The sequence below is a fragment of the Poeciliopsis prolifica genome, unplaced genomic scaffold (assembly GCF_027474105.1).
Source record: "Poeciliopsis prolifica strain line A6 unplaced genomic scaffold, Auburn_PproV2 SCAFFOLD015, whole genome shotgun sequence".
In the NCBI taxonomy this organism is placed as follows: Eukaryota; Metazoa; Chordata; class Actinopteri; order Cyprinodontiformes; family Poeciliidae; genus Poeciliopsis; species Poeciliopsis prolifica.
In genome coordinates this window covers 1,264,690-1,286,557 of record NW_026562390.1, presented here as the reverse complement: position 1 = coordinate 1,286,557, position 21,868 = coordinate 1,264,690, and the positions used below count along the sequence as shown (strand labels likewise).

The window sequence follows — 21,868 nt, the reverse complement described above, 5'->3', positions numbered from 1 at the left end:
GTGCTTCTTAATCCACAGGCACTAAATGTTCAGGCACACACATTGAGACTGCACTAAGTAAGCCTTAGTCACTGCACTGCCCTGTATATAAAGCCTGTGGGCAAAACTGCCATCATTAAATCAAGCCTCTCGGTCTGTCTTCTGGAGTTTTAGATTCCGTCTCCGTCATGCTGAAATTCAGTCAGACATAAAAGACTCTTCTCTCTTGCAGACACCAGGTAAATAAAATAAAGAGACGACTGAACAGACTCCTCCATAAACAAAACACCGACTGACAGATGACTGATAAGAACGTGTGTAAAATCTCAAAAAGGTACAAAGAAAAAACTTATTTTGCATGTTTTTGTACTTCCACTGTCTCTAAAAATGACTCAAGAGCTTGTGAAACGAAACACCTGCCAGTTTTGGGTGATAAGTGTCTGGAGCTGTTCAAAGAAACCTTTGGTATGTAATGTCACAAATCATCAGGGACTTCCCCGTTACCTAGGAACCCCAGCAGAGTTCTGCCCGTTACCTAGCAACCCCAGCAGAGTTCCGCCCGTTACCTAGCAACCCCAGCAGAGTTCCAACACATTTGGTCAGTTGGTTTTAGTTGTCAGTTGTGCTGTATAACGGCTGCTGGGGGGACAAAAGTATTTTGTTATTCATTTAGGATCCTGAAACCACTTGCTGCATTCTTCTTGGTTGTGTAGGAGCCTCCAGTTCTGCTTTTCAAAGTTGTACAGTTAGCAGCCATTTTCAAGTGCAAGTGTAAACTTTTCGTTAAGGGGTGTAGTGAGCAGCAGACTATTTCGATTTACAGTGACAAGAGGCCCTAAAACATTTAAAATCTGACGATCAAACAATGATTTTGTGCAGAAACAAAATTTATGTTTTGTATCATCTATAGATCTACCGACATGTTCAAAGAAGCATAATAGGTCAGCTTTAACGCAATTAAAACCTGCAGGAGCAGCTACTGTAGTTTTCTACACCATAATAATCAGATTTTACAGATTATCATTCTATAACAAGTTCAGATGTCGTGCTTTGGCATCCAGAACAGCTAACTGGGGATCCAGTAGAACCCCTGAAGGTGTGCTGTGGTTTCTGGTACCAGTTTCTCTGCTGGATATCTGCGTTAAGCAGCGTAGTGGAGCCTCCATGGATCAATCTGTTTGTCCAGCACGTCCCATGGATACTGGACTGGGTAGACATGTGGAGCATTAGGTGGTTGAGGCAGCATTTCTGGTTCTCCTGAACCATTTTGTGTTTTATTCTGCTGAATGTGATCAACTTCAATATATTCATGATCTACAAATAGAAAATATGAATGTTTGACTTCAAAGATACTTTCCAGAGGTCATCAGAGGTCATCATCCCCCTCCTCCACATAATTTTGAAATCAAATAAAATTGATGTTAACTGACCTCTGGTTTATTAATAGCTTTAAAGACACAGAGACAAATGAAAACCTCAGCTGCATAAACATCTGACACCAATTCTGTCTGTTAGATTTGAGTCATGTGAGAGGGGCTGGTTGACCTTTTGACCTTTAAACTTTTATTAATACCTTCAAAGCAAAAGCAGCACAAACGTAAATATTTTGCAGCACAAACCAACACCAATTTTGTTTCTAAAATGTTGGAGGTGGGGTGCTTGACCTCTCGCGACCTATGTCACTATAGTTACTATTTTTAAAATGTCAGAACATCGCAGTTGATTCTCACCAGTTTTGTTTGATTCTGTAAATGGGTGAGAGAACTGGGGCACCTTGGATGACCTCAGAAAACAAAATCTTGACAACGACAGCAGCACAAATTTAAAAAAAAAAATAAAGTTGCAGCACAAATAAAAATTGTTGCTGCACAAACCTTTGACATTAATTGTGTTAGATTTGGGTAATGTGTGGGGTTAACGTTGACCTTTCATGACCTCAAGAAACTTCATATCTTCAAAATGATAGCAGCACAAACCAAAACTGTTGCTGCACAAACGTAGCACAAACATTTGAAACCAGCTTTGGAGAATATTGGAGAGCAACTTCCCTCAGGTTTTCAGGTATTATAGTTGCAAACATGAAGTTGCTATTGAGCAAAGCTCCCCTCCACCCAATACTAATCTTGTTATGAAACGTAAGCCTTTAATGTCATGCAGGCTTTAGAATAATACCCTAAACACTCTGTATGCTGCGCAGCATAATATCACATTCAGGTAAACTGCGCCACTAGCCGACACTCCAGCATCACCTCTTCCTTTCCTGACATGACAGAATCACGCCCACAAGTGTTGGCTGTAGTGACTCACAGCAGATGCAGCGGCTGCGATAGCGTTACATGATCGCAGAGACAAACACCTGAAAGAGACGGAAGTGGGTGACGAGAGCGCGGAGTGCCGACGGGGAGCTTTTATAAAAAAATGAGCCTGAAGTCTGCATCGCTTTGCATTCATTTACATCCCTCAAGTTGGCACCCCAAGTCTCCCTGCAGAACCAAACTGTTACAGTTTGCCTGAATTAAAACAGCAGAGCGGCAATGAAAAAGGGGCAGATTTAATCAGCTGCCGTCTCTAACGTCTAAGCCAGTTAGAAGGAACAATTCTGAATAAATTTCAACTCTATAAATTTAGGCGTCCTTGACTTCGAGAGTGAGAAGCAAATTTCACATGCTTTTACTTTCATTTCCACAAATAATTCAATATTTTTCTCGAATTAGTGGCCACTTCTTCCCTATCTATTGAAGAGTCTTGACAATACGGAAGGCCAAAAGTGCCAGATTGTGCCCGATTTAGTCAAACTCTGGTTCATTTGGGAAGGTGTGAACGTGTAATCGCACTCTGATCCTAGAAAGTGAACTCTGGTGTGGTCTGATTCCATATTTGAATGCCAAGCGGATCAGAGACTCCTCCAAAAGTAGGAAGTGGACAACAGCGCACAGCATTATGGGTAAATACAACCAAAACAACACAGTGCAACTTCTGAAATATGATGCTACTCCATGTTTGCTTATATCTTGTGAAGAAGGAAGTTGCACTCAGTCTCTTCAACAGAGGTTTTTTTGTCGTTTCCTTCAGTGGTTCTTGCTGCAGCGCCCCCACAGGCAAGGAGGGGAACTCTTTTTTTAAAGGATTTGGTTTGTTTGACATCAGCTGAAAATGTAACATGTTGCAATCAAACCAAATCTACCAGACTATCAATTGTAAAAACACCTTAAAAATGACTACTTACATTAACAAAAAATAATCCATTAACAAAATACAAATTCCTCATTTAAATATATAATATTAGTTCAAAATGTATAAAATTATATTACAATTGTCTGGCTGATATCGATTGTTTTGTTTTTTGAGGTTTCATTTTGATTTTATCTCAAAACTTCAAGTCCGATTTGGACCAAAAATGTGAACTGTGCTCCTCCTACAGAGACCTTGGCTGGTGGAAGTGAACTCTATTGCACTTTGAACTCCAAGCGGACCGGAGACCGCTCCAAAAGCAGGAAGTGGACCATGCTGCAAGGAATTCTGGGTACATACAACCAAAACAGACGAATAGCACTAGCAGGAGAAACACGGATGAAAGAGAAGTCCTACAATGGAGCAATCTGACGCTGCTCCATTTGTTTAAAGTTTCACGGTTTGTTGCAGACGGAAAACAAGACGGCGAGCCGAAGCCTCCTCTCCTCCATTTGCAGTCCTTCCACACGTCTCTGAGTCTCCGTGGGACGTTTTCTCATTTGCCAGTTGGATTGGAGTGCTATAGAAACAGCTGGAGCTCAGGCTTCACCTGTGGTTTTAATACATCAACGCGACTCCAGCCTTCGGCCATTAAGGAGCCACTTCAGCTGAGAGTCCATCGGGCGGTGAGAGGGCAGGGCCCCGCGTCGGCCACCGCTCCGCCGAGGTTCTGGTAATAACACGGTGGACGTCAATTACCCTGTTGAGGCGTGATTATAGCCTTTCTGCCCCGACCCCTCGTCACACACACCGAAACTCCAACATGTCTGCTTCCAGACAGGATGGGAAAACCCACCCGTCATTTACCGCTGCAGCAGAATCTCTCTTTGCAAAACAGACGAATCCAACCCAGAATTTGAGTTTATATCCATGCAAAAAAAAAAAAAAAAAAAAGACTGAATCGATGGTATAAAAAGATATTTGGTTTATTGAGAAATTTGCTTTATTTCTTAAAAGAAAAAGCAGGTTTTTAGTTACTCTGAATGCAGATGTGGTTTAATGAAATGAGCTAATTCATCTTTACACTCCAAATTTTTCCACTGCTGTATGGAACCCCATTACTGCCATCAAACAAAAGAAAGAAGTCCAACAGAAAGTCATAATTTTGAGTTTTAAAGTCATAATTTTGTGATGAAGGAATAAGCCAAGAAATAGTGTCCCATTCTGTTATAACTCTAAAAATCGAAATTATCACTTTTACTCCAAGTTATGATTTTTGTTCTCAACATTGTCATAATTTTTAACTTTGAAAATCATAATTTTAACTTTAAAAGTTAAAATTACGACTTTTATTTTCATAATTATGACTTCAAAATTAAAATTCATTTTGACTCTTGCAACTATGACTTTGAAACTCAAAAGTCTAAATCTCAAAATGATAACTTTAATACTTCATTTTCCCCCTCACAATTCTTTTATTCTCATAATTACAACTTAGAAAGGCAAAATCTGGACTTTTCTCATATTTATGACTTATTCTTATGAGTTTAAGATGTGAAATTATAACTTTTACTGTAAATTATTTTGTATTAAACTTTAAAACTCAAAATTATGACTAAATATTGAGATTGTGATTGTAAAATTCTGACTTATTTGCATAATTATAACTTTGAAATTCAAAAGTTTGACCTAATTTTCTAATTATTACTTTAAAACTCTCATAATTAGGACTTATACTTTGATAATTCACTTACATTCTCTTATTTATGACTTTTTCCTCATAATTACGACTTAAAATGTAAAATTGTGACTTTTACTCTCATGTTTACCACTTTAATTTTGTAGTTATGACTTTAAAACTTGTAATTGTGACTTCCTATTGGGCATTTATTTGGGGAATTTGTCTGATTCTAATTGGAAATAAAATATGTGATCATAATTCAAATTTCATGTTTAGTGATTGAAGAAACTTGAAAAGAAAAAGCTGAAACTTGGGGGCTAATTAGTCAAATTAGCTTGTTGTCATGTCGCTGTGGACAGTTTAGTTTTCAGTGGATGTTTTTCTGTCACCATTAGAGGACGAAGGCAGGTGGGAAACGGGAGGTTAAAGGACCCAATATGTGCTTGAGATGCTTTCAGACACACAGATGTCTGCAGCACCTGTCAGGAGGCGTAAACAACGCCGCTGGGAGACGACGACGGGATGATAAGGAAACGTTTAGTCAGAGTCTCTGATATGTCATGTTTCCCCAACTGCAGCCATTTTATTGCTTCTCACAGAAACCCAGGAGCCCCATTACAGCGACATAAAACCATTTCAGGATGGAGGAGGGCCTCAGAAAGGAAACAATGCAGCTTCAAACACCTTTCAATTTTACAGCTGCTCTGGTTTCTGCTCCAATAAACAGTGAAAAATTACAAAATAATAGTTACAAGTTTTATGTGTTTATTTTGAATTATAAAACAAATTCTATGCACTTACAGAAATGTTCATTTTAGTGAAGATTTTTCTGTCAAACTTAACTCTGCTTTTATTTTTTTAAGGTTTTGAGTTAAAATCAAAATCAACAGATGGAACCTCAAAGAAAAAAACAACTTGGTATTGAATTGGTATCAGTTCTTCCTCTAAGCTACAGTTTCCAAGTTGTAGCACTTCCAACTCACGGAGCGGTTCCTTCAGACTAGCCAGCAGCAATTAGCAAACACCCGTTGGAACATCAGCTGAGCTCATTATGAGAGCTACTTCTGAATAAAACGCTGGTAAAAACATTAGGGGTTAATAGAGGAGTCATGCCGTGATGACTTCTTGAAGGCAGAGTTTCAGAAAGAGCAGGAGCTTCTTAAAGAGACAGAGGCCTAATTTCAAGGTGCTGAAGGTAAATATTTACTTGATTGTGTTACAAAATGGCGCTATGTAAGTGAAAAGCGCATAATGCTGCTCAGTTTCTGTTGCTTACTGAGACGTAGCGCTGCATCTCCAAGCTAAGAGCCGCCGGTGGCCTCAACCTTGACCGCTGGAGGTAATAAAGCACTAACCAGTCCCGTGTCATCCCTGACTCTCTTCCTAACCCTGATGAAGGAGCTTACAGTACGGAAATCTGCACAGGCCTTCATAACGGCAGGTTCAGTTCAGCTTGCTGACTAAGCTTCAAACACGCATACAGTCGAGGTTAATGGGGTGACAAGCTGAGGACAAGGCCTGCATTACAAGCATGGCTCCACGCCATGTTAACACACACACACACACACACACACACACACACACACACGCACACACACACACACACACACACACACACACACACGCTCATTGTTATTCAGCACAAAATGACTCAAGACGGAGGAGGGTCTCTGTTGTTCCAGCAGGACTGATGTGACACAGCCCACAGATTATTAATTGATTTGTTCTGTTCTGCGTAACTAAACATTTTTAGCATCTTTCGTTTCATTTTTTTTAAACAAAATGTAGAAAATATCCTAAAAAATTAGAGATGCTGTGATTATTAGTCAAACAACTGGATTTCCTGGATTTCCGCAGCACCAGTGAAAAATCTGATTTTCACAGGTTTTGGCCTGTAAATATATAAAAAACAACAACAAGTAACTAAAAGATAAAGTGGTGGACAGACGATTATAGGTTTTCACCTGTGGTTCTCCAATAGACTCAGTTTTATTTGGCACCAAAGTTGCAACGTTACATTTTCAGCTGGTGTAAAACGACACACATCTTTTGGAAAAGCCGCTCCCCTCCTCACCTGTGGGGGCGCTGCACCACGAACCACTGAGGGAAATATGAGCGCAACTTTTTTTGAAAAATGTAACAAAAATAGAGTAGTGTTAGATTTTCTCTTTTGTCTTTGGTTAAGAAAAAAAAAACATTTCTCCCACTAGCGCTAGTTAGCACATTTGTTTTGGTTGTGTTTACCCAGAATGCCCTGTGCTGTAGTCCACTTCCTGCTTTTGGAGTGGTCTTTTTAATCACTTCTAGGGACTTTGCGGCTGGCAGCCATATTGGTAGGTATCTGTAACCATCATGGCAGTAGCATGGGGTTGCTATGACAACAAACAAGCTTTTCTCTGATTTATAAATAATAAGTACAATACAACCGCTACTCTATAATAATTTTTGAGTACCCTATGCTTTGTGCTGCGTTTGCCTACCAAGATGGCGGTTCAGTGGCTCGGATCACTTCTGGTTCAGACTTGTGGGAACTATGAAGAAGCAAAGTTTATTTTGAGTTTAATGTGAGGAAAACATAATTTCCTGTTTATTCAGTCAGTATTCAGACACAAAAATGCTCAAATATAAATGATGCGCTCCTTTTTTCAGAACGTTTATCTGTTAGTGTAATGGGGAAACAGTCGTTCCTAGATACAAGAGAAAACTCAGGTTTTTAAGAAAATGGCCGCTTTTTAATCATCTTTAGATTAACTCCATCGATAAATTTGATAGACGTTGCAAAGACACTTTACTCTTAAGGTAATGATCCATTTTCTCCATTTTCTGGCTACGGCGATGAGAAACAAACGATTTTAATTTGTTTCTGACATTTAGATGAAAACATGTCCATTGATCAGTCTGATCAGTAACGAGCTTTCCTCTTCATCGGACACCGTGTCCGGTTCGGACGCCAGCTGTGTCTCCCGGCGTTTGACCCGTTTCTCCTCTTCCTCTCCGTACCCAAACTAATCTGTCAGACCAAATCCAGACGGCAAATAATCATCTTTCTCTCCATACAGACTCAATTATCTGTCTGCCGTCCTCCGGCGTAATCCAAGTCAGATCAGCGTTCATCTTAACCGCAGCTGGTTGGTTTCATCAGTTACAACCTGTCCCTGAATGCCACGTGTGTTTTTCTCCTTCACTTGTCTTCATGAGGCCCTGAAGGCAACCTCTTACTGTAATTATCTCCTCATCACCGAGCTGCAGGACATCAGTCACTGTGGCTTTAAACGGCGACAGAATCTGTCGCCAACGAGTAAAAATCCTCCGTTATGTAACCGGGATCTGACTTTAATTCACTGCGAATTTAATATCTAGAAGAAATAAATGCTCGACTGGAAAGTTTTGTCATTTCCCTGCATTTCTAATCTCAAAACTCAAAAACAGAAGCACTCACGGTGCAGCGTGGACCAAATCTGTTGCTGTGCTTCTCAAATAGTCTTTTTTTTCTAACTAATAAATCCCATAATTAACCTGAAAGGCGGATAAAAAGCAAAATTCTGCTACTTCTAAAAACAATGGCTGCTGGAAAAGACAAGAGCTTTGTTGTTGAATTACCATCCAGTACTTGTTGGATGGAGGCTCCGCTTTTCAAAGATGTTCGATTATTTAAGTGCGCATCCCTTTGAAGCCGTTTGAAGCCGTTTGAAGCCTCCATGCATTGAGTTTGGGGGCTTAGCCAGCAGCAGCCAATTTAGATTTAAAGGGAATAAAGCCAATAAAAATTAAAGAAAGAAGTAAATTTTGAGTTTAATCTCACGAACAAAGACATTTCTGAGCTCCAAAAGTCGAAAATATCCTGTAAACAAAATGCAAATTTCTGAGAATTTCCTCTTAAAAGTTTTTGACTTTTGAAACTGAAATTTTACATTTTTTCTAGAAAATTTGTGGGGTAAATCTGAAAATTCCTAATTTTCTTTTAGCAGATTTTTCACTTTCCAAATTCTGAAAACGTCAAGTTTTGTTCTAAAAAATCTCAGATTTATCTCTGGATTAATTTAGGCAGATATTTTCTTTTTGCCTGTTGAAGTGACTCAAAAATCAGGAGGTTTTTGAAGCTGCTCATTTTTCAGGCACCAAAAAACACCTAGGTGGGATTTTTTAAGCGCTTGGGACGTTTTTAGAAGAAACTGAGACCCAAATGGAAGCATAAAACCATGTAAAACGTGAATTTTGTATCAAAGTTCCTTTTAATGAAGCCACAAAGAGTCCAACAGTGTCTCAAACTGTTGACTAATATTGGAGAAACACTGTAAATATGGAACTTCCTTGTAAAACTCAGCTGTGTGTTTAAGTTCCTTACATGTCGCCTGATTCGCAGGACTTAGTGAAAACTGTTTCTGAAAGCCAATGAAGACACACAACCATCAGTCTGCTTATCAAATAATTGCCTGGACCCAAACGGTCCAACCTGCTGCTCCTTCGCTTCACACCTTCTCGTTTTGCTGCTTCCGTCTCAAAGCGCCGAGCGCCAAGCGGGCAGCAGACGGTGAGTGGGACGGTGGTCGGCTAGAAAGGCAGATAAGGCGGCTCACAGGTGTCAGATATCAGGCAGGACTCCTCTACGCTTGTCCTTCACATAAAAGAGACATCTGGGCCGGCTGACGGACCGCTGCGGGTCGGACGTAATCTGACACAGAAGCGCAGGAGGATTCAGGCTTTTTCATTCCTGCTCTCCAGTTCGGACTAAAATCTTCAAAGCGGGCCTGAAAATTGCAAAACGGCATCAATCTCCCCCTGAAGACTCGCAGTGTTTTACCTCATTCACACATCAGAGGACTCCCAGGACGCCCGTCTCCCTGCAGACTCCTGTTAATGGTTACATAACCACTGAATGCCTCCACTCATGCATCACAATGGGTCTGACTCTCAGGATGAGTCCAATACGAAGCAAAGGAAACTAAACTTACTGCAGAAGCACTAAATGTTATCAAGCATTCCTGGTCTGGTTCTGGGGGCTCAAAGTGCGGCCCGGGGGCCACAAACGGACTTTTTTGGCCAACAAAATCCAGATGGTTTACAGAGTAAAGTTATTACCGACTTACTTAAAGTTATTTGCTACGATGGAAACAGTCAAGAACAGCACAAAGCGTCTTTTTATAACCAATATAATTCATCCGAGAGTTTTACTAAAAAGTCATTTCCTGAAAAAAAAAGTCAACAAAAAAGTTATGAAATCATCCTACTTTTATTACAACAAAAAAGCCACTTTATTTTATTAAAATATTGCTTTTTACTTAGCATGCGATACTAAGCAGATAAATTAATTACTTTGCCTCCAGAGCACTTTCAGGTTTGGCCACCACTGTTTTAGATGACGATGTAAATCAAGTTTTCTAGTTTTCTAACTTAATCATCCCTTTAATTATAAACAATGTTGCTTTTTCAGATTTTTTTACTCTGAAAATCCTTTAAAAAAATCTTTTAATCACGACTGCCACTCTGAAAAGGTCTCAGTATTTCTTCTTTTCTAATTGAGTCTCTGAACAGGATAATAATCAGCGCAGTGTGTGTGTGTGTGTGTGCGTGTGTGTGTGTGTGTGTGTGTTTGATTGCGCCTCACACACCTCTCTTAGCTACATTTCATAATTATACCTCTAATACAGCAACAGACAAAACCAAAGTAGCAATGAAACCTTTCAGATCGTCATTTATATTCAGAGCAGACCTTCTTAGTCTCATGACTCATAACGGCGGCGGCGGCGGACACCCAGAGAAACTTACCCAATAAGCTCAATTCAATAAATCCATGCTGAGGATTAAATGGGGAAACTAAATCCAACACCTCAGATTTAAAACATATCACATAATGCTGGGATTTTATCTCTAAATAGGGATAAATTGAAACAAACAGATCGGATCATTTTAACCTGTTGGATATTAAGCTCCAAACTACTGACACTGAACAGATTCTCATTTCTTCAACTGTTATTTTCCTTCATTGAATGCAATTATGTACAAAAGCTAAAACCTTTTGGAGTTCTTTTAAAAGGTTTTAATGAATAGGAGTTTGAAAGAGGCATCAGGAAACAATAATTTCATCCTAAATGTGAAATTTAGGATGAAATCTAAATCATCCTAAGTCTTGGATGATTTAGACGATTGTAGACAAAAATATTAGACTTCTGATTCTCTAAATTATGCAAAATTACGCTACAAGTTCTCTGAAAGTAACCTGTAAATGCTGCAAAAGTGCATGAATATTACCCCGAAAGTAGCAGGATGCAGGAAACTAATTTTCAGGTTCTGGAAAGCAAAATGTAGATTCTTTATTTATTGCGATAAATTTCTTCCAATTAATGAAGTTCAAAATTTGCCCATATTGTTAGTTTTATTATTTTCTCCACTGTTTGTTCAATAAGAACATATTATAGAATAAATATTCTATATAATGAATATTCTATCAGATGTATTGTCTACTGATTCTGATCATGTTTATTATATATTGTTATTTATTGTCCATCTCTGTTTCATCTTTATGAGAACTGTGTCACAAAATATCAGGATAAAAATGAGCCTAAAAATAAAAAAAATTTAAATGATAAATATTTTTAAAATCCTTCAATCGATATCAGTTTTGACACCCTGCTGCAAAACTTTGACCTTAATTAAGGCAGGATTTACTTCAGAAGTAAGCAGCTTTGTTTAAAACAACCCATTTCCCATGCAGGCCTTAATAAAATCAGATTACAGTTAAACTAAAAGCACATGAGGGACCAAGAGAAGCAGCCATTTCCTGCCTGCAGGGAGAAGTGACCAGAATCGGCAGACGTTCGGCCCGTTGACGGGATGCTAATGGCTGCTTCCGCTGATTTAGAGCCGGAGACGGATGGAGGACACCTTCACTGGGAAGTCGAGCATTCGGCGGCTTCATTGTAAAGAAATTAAAATGCAGCATTGGAGTCATTTTGGCAGGTCTGATGGACCCAAAGTGGGCCGATCAGAGGAGAATATAAATATGAGGTTTTTGACAGAACAAGCCGGCGCTTTAATTATAAAAGCAGCAGAAGGACGCACAAAGAGAACATATTCTCCTCTACGAAGACTAAAATTCAAGTTGCATTGAGTGTCTTGAGTAATTTCCCTGCTTGTTTGGATCGTTACGCAATGAAAATCATGTAAAGTTTTCTGTATTCATCACTGCGCTCATCGAGGAAAGCAGACTGGGTTCCCACCCAAATAATTAAAGCAATTTATAAATATTTCACAGTGTAATTACAGTGACAAACTGAATCAGAAAACCCTGGTTTATTTAATTTTCTGCAAGAGATGGACAGAAATGCAACTAATATAGAACAAAACTTATTTTTAAAAAATCTTTATAGAGGCGAAGATTAAACTTAATCATACAATAATATTGGAGTAATGGTAAATTTGTGATTAAATAAGGTTTAAGTACCTGGCAGCATAATCCATGATTTTAGTAATCGACAATTAATCAAATTTGTTTTTTAACCAAAAGCTTATTTTACACAATATCAAAATTGTGCAAGAAAATAGTAATAAACAATTTAATTTCCCTAAAATTAAGAAAATGAGCATTTTATTGGGTAAAAGTGCAATAGAATAGCCTTTCTTTGATTGATTGATCATTGGTAGCAATGAATGCATCTGTAGTTAAATAAATAAATCAATATTATTTCAATTAATCGTAATTAATCGATTTATTTCATTCCTAAAATCCAACCCAAGAATGAGCTTGAAGAAGTTTCCTGATAAAACGGGGACAAAGTTGGACAATAAACCAAAACTAATTATGGGAAGGACAAACCAGAGAAAATAAATATTGCTTTCATCAGATATTATCGACCGGTATTTATGCAGAGGCTTAATTAGAGGTCATACATGGCTGAACAGGAGACCTGCACAAAAAGTGGTCAATTGTCAGATTCCCTTGAGGAACTCAAAGAGAAAACACCAAGTAATTACTGAGAGGAAAACCGTGTTCCAATTAATACCAGCACTGATTTTTCTAAAAACCTGATAAACCTTTTAGCATCGGTTAAAAAAATCTCAACCTGGGTTATTGGAAAGCGATCGCTCAGGTATTTTCTGCAGCATTTCATTTAAATATTCTCCTCTCAGGTGAATCTTTGCCATAAAGCACGTCAGGATTTGCATCCTGGACATAAAGTCCAACATAAAAGTTTATCAAGCAGTAATAAAGGCTTTACAGGAATGCACAATAAAACCCGAGCAACGTCATTCTGTAAATCTCTGGGCTTTTGGTGATAAATATAGGAACTGCTGGGGAAAAACCCACGTTAATTTGTTTCGTTTAATAAAGTAGAAGCCCAGCTGAGCTTCTGGTTTCCTGCCATTAACAACCTACTTTCACAATAATTTAAAATAGCCGCGTCCCGATTGGTTGAAGGTTAATTATCTCTCCCAACTGCCTTTAAAACATTGATGTTGAAAGCTGGAGAGAAGCAGTTTACTGCTTTAAGCTTTTCCAGAGTGGAATGATGGTGCAAAACACAGCTTTAATGATTTTTAGTTGAATTTATGGAACAAACAGTGGCCTTAAATATGTAAACCCAAAGCTAACAGTAATTGGTTAGAGGATTTTAGTGAGTCCACACTCTTTTTGTTGCCGTAAACAAGATTCTGGTGACCAAAATTGGCTGAATTAATTGAAATCTATTGTTTTTTTTTTATAAAATAAAATGTGGACCCCGACTATTCATGACGATTAACAATCCCAGCTTGCTGCAAAATGCTAAAATCTGCAAAAACTTGATAACTGCTCTAAAAATGTATTTGACTTAATGTTTTCACAGTGCAAACAGCAAATATACCTCAATTTGCATTGATACGCAGAGTGGAAACCAATGCTAACATTTACAATCTCCACTGTTGGATTGGATGCTTTGCTGATGTCCGCCATTTATTTCTTTGAACATTTTAGATATGTTGAAAAATAAAATCCACAAATAGCTCGGTTTTCCGGAAAATATTTGAAGGTATGTTCAACAGAAAAATGCAAGAATATGCAAATTTACAAATAGATGGAAGTTCCATGTACTCACCTGCATTAGCATTGGAGAGGCTAGTTAGCATTGGAGAGGCTAGTTAGCATTAGAAAGGCTAGTTAGCATTAGAGAGGCTAGTTAGCATTAGAGAGGCTAGTTAGCATTAGAGAGGCTAGTTAGCATTGGAGAGGCTAGTTAGCATTAGAGAGGCTAGTTAGCATTGGAGAGGCTAGTTAGCATTAGAGAGGCTAGTTAGCATTGGAGAGGCTAGTTAGCATGAATATACTGGCACCAGCAATGTGTAGGCTTATGACTAGTAATCGATTAATCATTAATTGGAGTAGTATCTAAGATTTGCTGTTCGCTGAAAGAACAAACACTTGGCAGTAATTAAGTCAAAACTGCATGAAAAATATATAGTTTTTGCATTTTAGATGAAAAAATTGTCTGTAAATATGAAACCTAAAACTTCAGAGTTTTATCTTCACCTGGTTCAAATTCTGTAAATTTCCATAATAAGCACCTTTTGCTGTCCAGTTATTAATTGGCTAATTGAAAATAATTAAAAACACATTGGTTCTAATTGCATTACTAGTAAGATAAAGAAATCATACTAGTAATAAATTACTAGTAAGAAGTATTAAAGTATTTATTTAGCTGCAGATGCATTCTTTAGTATCTTATTGCATCTTAGGCAATCTACTGTTTTATTTCTTATTCTGAAAACATTTTTATATGTATTTTTTTAATAAAACAAGCTCCAGTGGTTAAACATGTTGCAGATTAATCGCTGAAATAATCCTAAAATCAGTTTTCCAAATATCCGTGTGCATGTATATATTTGAGTTTGTGGTTGTGATTTTGACAATTTGCATTTCAGAAAAGCGAAATCCAAACTTGTGCGACCGTCTCTGCTGAGAAGCCTGAAGCGGCATTGGAGCTCAGGACGAGCAAACATCTCCATCAGGCCTCAGATTTGTCTCGACACGCCGCCGAGCGCGACAGACGCTCCGAGCCACGAACAACCACGGAGAAAGAAGATGTGAGACTTTTTCACGCTCGTCCTGCTGGGAAAGTTTTCCAAAGACGTGCAGCTTGTCGCTCATTCCCGTCTTTCTGCTGTCAGACTCTGAAAGCGGTCAGAATTATTATTCCTGTTAGTTTTTCCCCTCACCAAGGAGAGAGCCGTCAGCTTGACAAGCGATCCAGTTCCCAGTCTGTCTGCTTCATTTGACAGGAAAATAAGACGACAAATGAATACAAAGTGAGCATATATATTTTAATAAAGCTATCTAGGGCAGCAAGCAAGTATAAAAAGCATTCATCTGAATACTTAAAACTTATTCATAAGCTGTTTGACCAAGTGAGTCGAAGGAAAATCTATTTTTATTGGTGCAAAGATGCTTTTTATTGCTGGAATATTTAATGATGTTAATTCCCAGGATGCAAAGGGGTTGTTAGGATCCTCAACTAAAAGGTGAAGTGAGGTAAGTTTATTTATGACACACATTTTCAGAAACAAGGCAGTAGAGTGGGAGAAATCTCTGGCTTTTACCCCAACTATTGATTCATTTTGTTATTTTAAAATCTAAATGTTTCTAAAATCAGCTTCTAATATGCAAGATAATAAACTGCAGCTTATGATTATTTTAGTTATTAATTATCCTGACGATTAATCGGTTATCCTGACAATTAATTGGTTAGCCTGACGATTAATCGGATATTCTAATGATTAATCGATTGTCCTGATGATTAACTGGTTATTCATACGCAGATTGTTGCATTCTGCTTATTTCTCATTTAACCTCTTAAGCCTTTTTATACATTACCAATACATTCAAGATGCAAGTAAACAAATATTTCCATTCATTTTTTAAACATGTAAATTTTAATGCTTAAAATGCAACAGCAGCATTCCTTTAGTAAATGCTTATTTATTTGTGACAAAGATTACATCTGCAGCTGAAGAAAACTGATCAAACTACTTAAAAAGTTTTGGTTTTTCTATTTATTACTTGGGTCATTATGTAATGAAATGCAGTTGGGCCACGCCGGTACAATCAGGTACTATTAATCCAGACCAGATTAAGCAGATTTAAAAAGTGAAGAAGTTACTGGGCATTTTCAAACTTTTCCACACGGCTGCTGATTGTTTTCATCGCTTTTAAAAACAGGATTGACTTTTAAATCTCTGCATGTTTGTTTCTGGGCAGAAAATTAATCATTCACCTTGTTTTCTCCTCACCGTAATCTCCTAATCAAGCTTAATCCCTTCCTCTGGTCCCAGCATCTACTGGTTGCTGTTTCTCTGAGCTTACAACTGAATTTCACTTTCATCTCCTCTGGACCCGGACTCGGTCCGGTTTGCCTCTGTCCGGGACGTGATTGGGACGTAAATCGTTTTATCCTGGAAGAGTGACTCTTCTCATCGACAGTCTATGTCTCTTGCCTTTTAATTTCATTGCTTTCTGACTTAAGGAGGGTTCTAGGAGGGACACGGGAAGAGACGTATAGCTGGGGATAAATCAGTTACATACAGACGTATCTTCCTTCTGCGTTTGGTTAAATAAACCACAGTTCAGGAGTCGGACAGAGCTAGCTTCATCTCCAAGCTGCTAGCATGCAGATTAGCACCCGGGATTAGCAAACGTTTAGCTTACTTTGAATTTTATGCTTCAGTTTTCAGTTGCTTCTGCCTTTTGCAACAACAATTTATTCACTTTATAATGCTGCATTTACACCAATCCCATGTAATCCGCTTTAGTCGAAGTCCAGTCCGATTTTTCTAGAAAGTCCGGTTTGTCAGGGGAAGTGTGAAAACGCAATTGTAACAAAAAACGCGAACTCTAGTCCGCCTGCAAACCTCGGTCCCAGTTGAAGTGAACTCTTTAGTATGTGAACGCCAAGCGTACTGGAGACGCTCCAAACAGGAAGTGGACTACAGCGCAGAGCATTCTGGGTAACACGAACAAAACAAGCGTGCTAAGTAGAGTTAGCAGGAGAAATGGTTTGTGATCTAAAACCGCTAAAATCTGATGCTGCTCCATTTTTTTGCATTTCATGAAGATGGAAGTTCCGTTTGCGTGTTTTTCACAGGTTTTTGTGTCATTTCCTTTTGTAGTTTTTGATGCAGCGCCCCCACAGGCGAGGAGGGGAATTGTTGGGATTGTTTGACCGTGCAGCGTGAAAATGCAACAAGCGTTGCGTCTGAATGAAACGCTTGTATACCGGACTATTATGTGGAAAAACACAATCAAAACTATTTTCCTGGTTAAATAAAGGAACTTGACATCCTGGAAGAAACTTTTTTTCTACATGTTTGGCATTTATTCTGTACAACTAATTCCACCAAAACCTGCAGGTTTTTAATTGTAAACGTGATTTTTGCACCATTTTGCTGCAGAAGCCACATCTATGAGCCTTTACAGTAAACAATAATCTAGAAACAACCGGCCCAGATCTTCTTCTTCTTCTGCTTCAACAACTCACAGCGCTTCATGGAAAGCATGCAGGGTTTGGATAATGATGCTCGGTGAAATGGATTCAATTAAAGCTCTTTTAAACGTCCCAAAGGTCTGAGATGCAGAGATGCATGTCGAGTTTCTAATGTAGGGCGATATTAATACCAGGCAGTTTAAATCAGACACTGAATAAAAAGGCCTTCTGCTCATTTATGTCTGGAATGCGATCACACGAAAGTTTCTCTCTTTTAGGACGGCCAGAATCACAAGAATTTTTAATGACTTTCTTCAAAGTTGAGCATTTACAAACGGTAAACTGTGATCTCAAATCATCTATGATCAGAGTAGAGTTAGCTGTACTAGAAAAAACAAATTTTTCTTGGTTTTGGGCCTTCATCCTGTTTGAAAAGAAAACCTCCGCCCATTCAAACCTGCACACAAACACGGGACACTAAGGTTACCGCCTGCTGCAGGCGTCCGGTTACACTAGAGCTTCCAAGATCAGTTCCAAGAAGAACTGATCTAGAGTTTACATTCTAGATGTAGCACATCCAGATGCTTCCAAATAACTTCCTCCGAAATATCAGGGTGCGTTTTCTCCAAAAGGAGCCATGTTCAATGGTGTAAGTATGGTGTAAATATCACACCAGAAAAAACCCAGAAAATTTCTGAGCTCCAAACATCAAACATTTGCAAGAAAAAAATTCTGAAATTTTGAGAATAATCTCAGAAATTTCACAGAAAAAAAAACATTAAAATTTTTGAACTCCAAAAGTTACAAAAATTCCAAGAAAAAATTTAAACATTTTGAGAACATTTTCTAGAAAACAGCTCTGAAAGTTTTTATCTCCACAAGTTTAACATTTTTTAAGAAAGCAGAAATGTTGAGATTAATCTGAAATTTCAATAACAAAAATAAAAAAACTTTCGACTTGTGAAATTTCGAACAAAATTATAAACTTTGGAGCTCAGAAATCCAAGTATTTCCTGGAAAATTTGGGAAACATCAGAAATGTTGGCCAACATTCCAGTATTTTGAATTGAAAGCAGCTCCAAACTGATGAGCTTTTAACCTCGATTTAAAGAAAATCACAGTTTCAGCCGCTTCGGATGTTTCTGGATCATTTTCCAGAAGACTTTTAGAAAATTTCTGAGATTATTCTCAAACTTTCTGAGTTTCTATGGCAGAAATTTACTCCTTTTTGAATTTTCTGTCTACAGTGGCCCCAATATGCTGCCCTATATAAGCGTGCAGCGGAGAAAAAAGCTGCTGTAAACAGCCTGGCAGCCTTGACTCTGACATGCAGCAGGCCAATGATTTAACCTCAGAGCGTCTGCAGGAAGTTATGCGCCGATGCTGCTCTGTGGCGACTCAACTGAGAACAATCTCATTTTTTACCCCAGAATCAAATGTATTTACCAAGTATTTCAGATTCCTGACTTCCTCTGAACCTTCAGAGTCACATACAGACGGTTACAAAGTCAGCCTTCTATCACTGGAAGAACTTTTCCAGGCCTAAATGTCCCAGCAAGAACTCAAACACATGTTTACATTAACTTATCAAAAAACATAATTTCAATTTGGGTAATTTTATGGCCAATGAAATGCAGCTAGTGTTGACAAACTTTGAGCTGTTTGTAGTACGTTCAACTCTGTGGTGAATATTAAAAAACATATTCTGGTGTTTTTCACACCACATTTTACAACTTTCAGACTTCTTCATGTGTAATTTTCACAGAGATGGACCCAAAAATTAAGAGTAGCATCACTTTAGCATATTTTTAACTCAAGTAAAAGCAACCAGGCAAGAAATTACTCAAGAGTAAAAAAGCATTTTGTTGAAAGTCTACTTGAGTACTGAGTAACTGATCAAATTATCAATGGTTAGATTTAAAAATTACATCATACGTTTTACCAAAATATTAAGTTAAAAGTTTTGGTGTTTTAGGGATGAAAATGATAATATTTCATATAAGTAACAAAAAAATAACAAAATCAGGCAAAAAAAATGTTTCTAAATCATAGTGTCAATAAACAAAACTTAATAAACTTTAACAAGAACTGCAAGTTTGTGTCTGGTAAAATTTTTTTTTAGCAAATTATGTTTGTTTTTTATTCAGTGGGTATAGAATTCAGAAATTTTACTCACGCGAGAGTATTGATATTTTGTAATAAAATTATTCAAGTAAAAGTAAAAAGTACAGAGTATTAAAAAGTATTTATAAAAGTTACCCAAGTAAACTTGTTACCCAACTCTGAATTTTGACATCATTTCCCATCCATACTTGTTGGGACAGATGCAACATGTGGCACCAGCGGCATTCCATAGCTGGCGTTTCCAAACAGAAACACGTTGCCTTACCTTCACCGCTTCAGCGTGGGTGACTTTCTCAAACACTTTGTCGTTGACTTTCATGATCTGGTCCCCGATGCGGAGCCCCTGCTTCTCCGCCAGGCTGCCGGGCTCCACCAGGGACACGTAGATCCCGACCCCGTGCTCCGAGCCGCCGCGGATGCTGAATCCCAGGCCCTCGTTGCTCTTGTGGCGCTTCATGGTGACCTGCCGGAGCTCGCCCGGCGGCTCGTGGATGAAGTTCCGGCCGAGCAGCGGCACCAGCGGCGCCCCGGCCGTCCCGTCGCTGCTGGTGCTGAAGCTGTCCGGGGAGCCCCGCAGCGCCACCTGGAAGTCCGGCGGGATGCTCGGCGACCGGTTCCCCGGTGGAGTCGGGCTGCAGCTCGGCGGGGGTTCGGCGTGGCCATTGTTCGCGACTAAATCCGACTTTAGGTAAAGCCCCTCCGAGGTGTACTGCTCGAAGAGCAGCTGGTCGGAGCGGGGGATGACCAGCCGCAGCATGGGCAGCAGCTGCCGCTTGCTGGGCGCGTTCAGGATCACGTTGAGCGTCTGGACCAGGTCGTACACGTTGCGCTTGGAGTGGTACACGTTGAGGCAGTGGATGAACTGCTCCCGCTCCAAGTCGCTGAGCAGCAGGTTGAGCGCGTTGTGCAGCTTGCGGACGTTGGCCGACAGCGTCCGGGCGCTGGAGGCCACCGAGTTGGCCGAGGAGCTGAGCGACATGCGCTCCAGGTCGGTGCTGCTCATCCCGGCGGCTACAGGGCGCGCGGTCCCGGCTGGAGCGGCATCAGGACGGCCGGAGGAGCCCGACAGCCGCCATAACGTCGAACTTTATCCCCGCTGTGTCTATAGTCGGACGCTGTGACCTGGAGCTGGAAACTTTAGTTTCCAAGCGGGAGAGAGCCGGAGAGCTTAGCGCGCCACGTCAGTGTCATTATCCGCCGTGTTATTTTCCACGGGGTCAGGTGGACACCGAGTCTCTGGTGTCCAGAAAAACCCCGACAAGAACACCGACTCCCGCCAGTTCAACAACAAAAACTGCTCCAGAAACACCGGCAGCTGGTTCTCCAGAACCTCCCGCGGCTGCTGGGAATGTAAGTCCACGCGTGGAAACGGAGCGGCGTCCGCGAGTAGGAGAGCTGCGGCTCCGCGAACCACTTCCACGGACGTTACTACAGCGACTGAAGAAGCGTCTCTTTCCCTCATCTGTGCGGAAGTGACGCAACCACCCGGCAGCCAATAGCATTTTGGTCACAAACAGCACGCGCTCGTGGCTGCGAGTCTAAATAATTCACACTTAAATACAAGAACAACCAATGAGAGGCTGACAAAGTTTACCAGAAAAAAATGAGAATTTTTTATTTTAATCTCAGAAATATTTTGGGAAAAAATTAAGGAAATTTATGAGATTCAAAAGTCCCAAATTTTCATGAAAAAATTAGATAAAATAGAATTTTTATTTTGGAAAAAATAAAAAAAATTGTTTCAAAATTAAAAGTATTCCGCTTTTGAAACTCAGATAATTTAGTATTTTTGAGTTTTTCCTTTAGAGAAAATTTTACTTTCCAAACTCAGAAATTTCCTTTTTTGTTCAAGAAAATGTTTGAGATTGATCTAAAAATTTCAAAGCTTTTTCCAAGCTAATTTTCAACTTTCAAAAGTCAGACATTTCCTTGTGTTTTCTCAATTTACGGGATTCATCTAAAAATGTTGGAGATTTTGGTGACGATTTGCTTCTCTTTTTTATTTCTATTATGGTCCTTTGTTGCTTTTTCTTCCAGTTTACCCACAGAATATATTTATAATAATGTTACTTAAATTATAATAATGTAAGTTTAAAAAAATACGACAAATTAAAACAATATTAAATAGATGGTACATATAGACATAATCAAAGTCTACAAATTAAAACCTCTGTTGCAGTTGCACTTTTTCCTTCCACTCAACTTCCTACAAATACACTTGCTTGCACCCTGCAGGTGTTTCAAGCTAATTAGAGGCTGATTGTGGCACAAATAGTTTTCGATATTAATATTTTTCCACAGTAGTTCCTTCATATTTAAAGCTGCTGCTGAAATTCTTCCTGCTTTCAAAGCACAAAGTCGAGTTTGTAAAGATTATTTAGGTCAGTTTAACACACAGAATAGAAAAACAACACAAGTTGCAAAATGTGCAAATGAGGGTTTATCAAGTAGTTCTGTTGAAAGC

At 39.1% G+C, this 21,868-nt stretch overlaps 1 protein-coding gene across 3 annotated transcripts in view; it reads right to left on the bottom strand.

The window, feature by feature from the left end:
- The window catches only part of whrna (whirlin a), a 129,343-nt gene extending 108,487 nt beyond the window's left edge, over positions 1–20,856 (bottom strand). For all 3 annotated transcript variants that reach the window (XM_055040251.1, XM_055040253.1, XM_055040252.1), the window contains exon 1: positions 19,670–20,856. In XM_055040251.1, the coding sequence (XP_054896226.1) occupies positions 19,670–20,407 (738 nt within the window). In that variant the 5' untranslated portion in view covers positions 20,408–20,856. The remainder of the gene's footprint in view (positions 1–19,669) is intronic.
- Between the last annotated feature and the right edge of the window lie 1,012 nt (positions 20,857–21,868).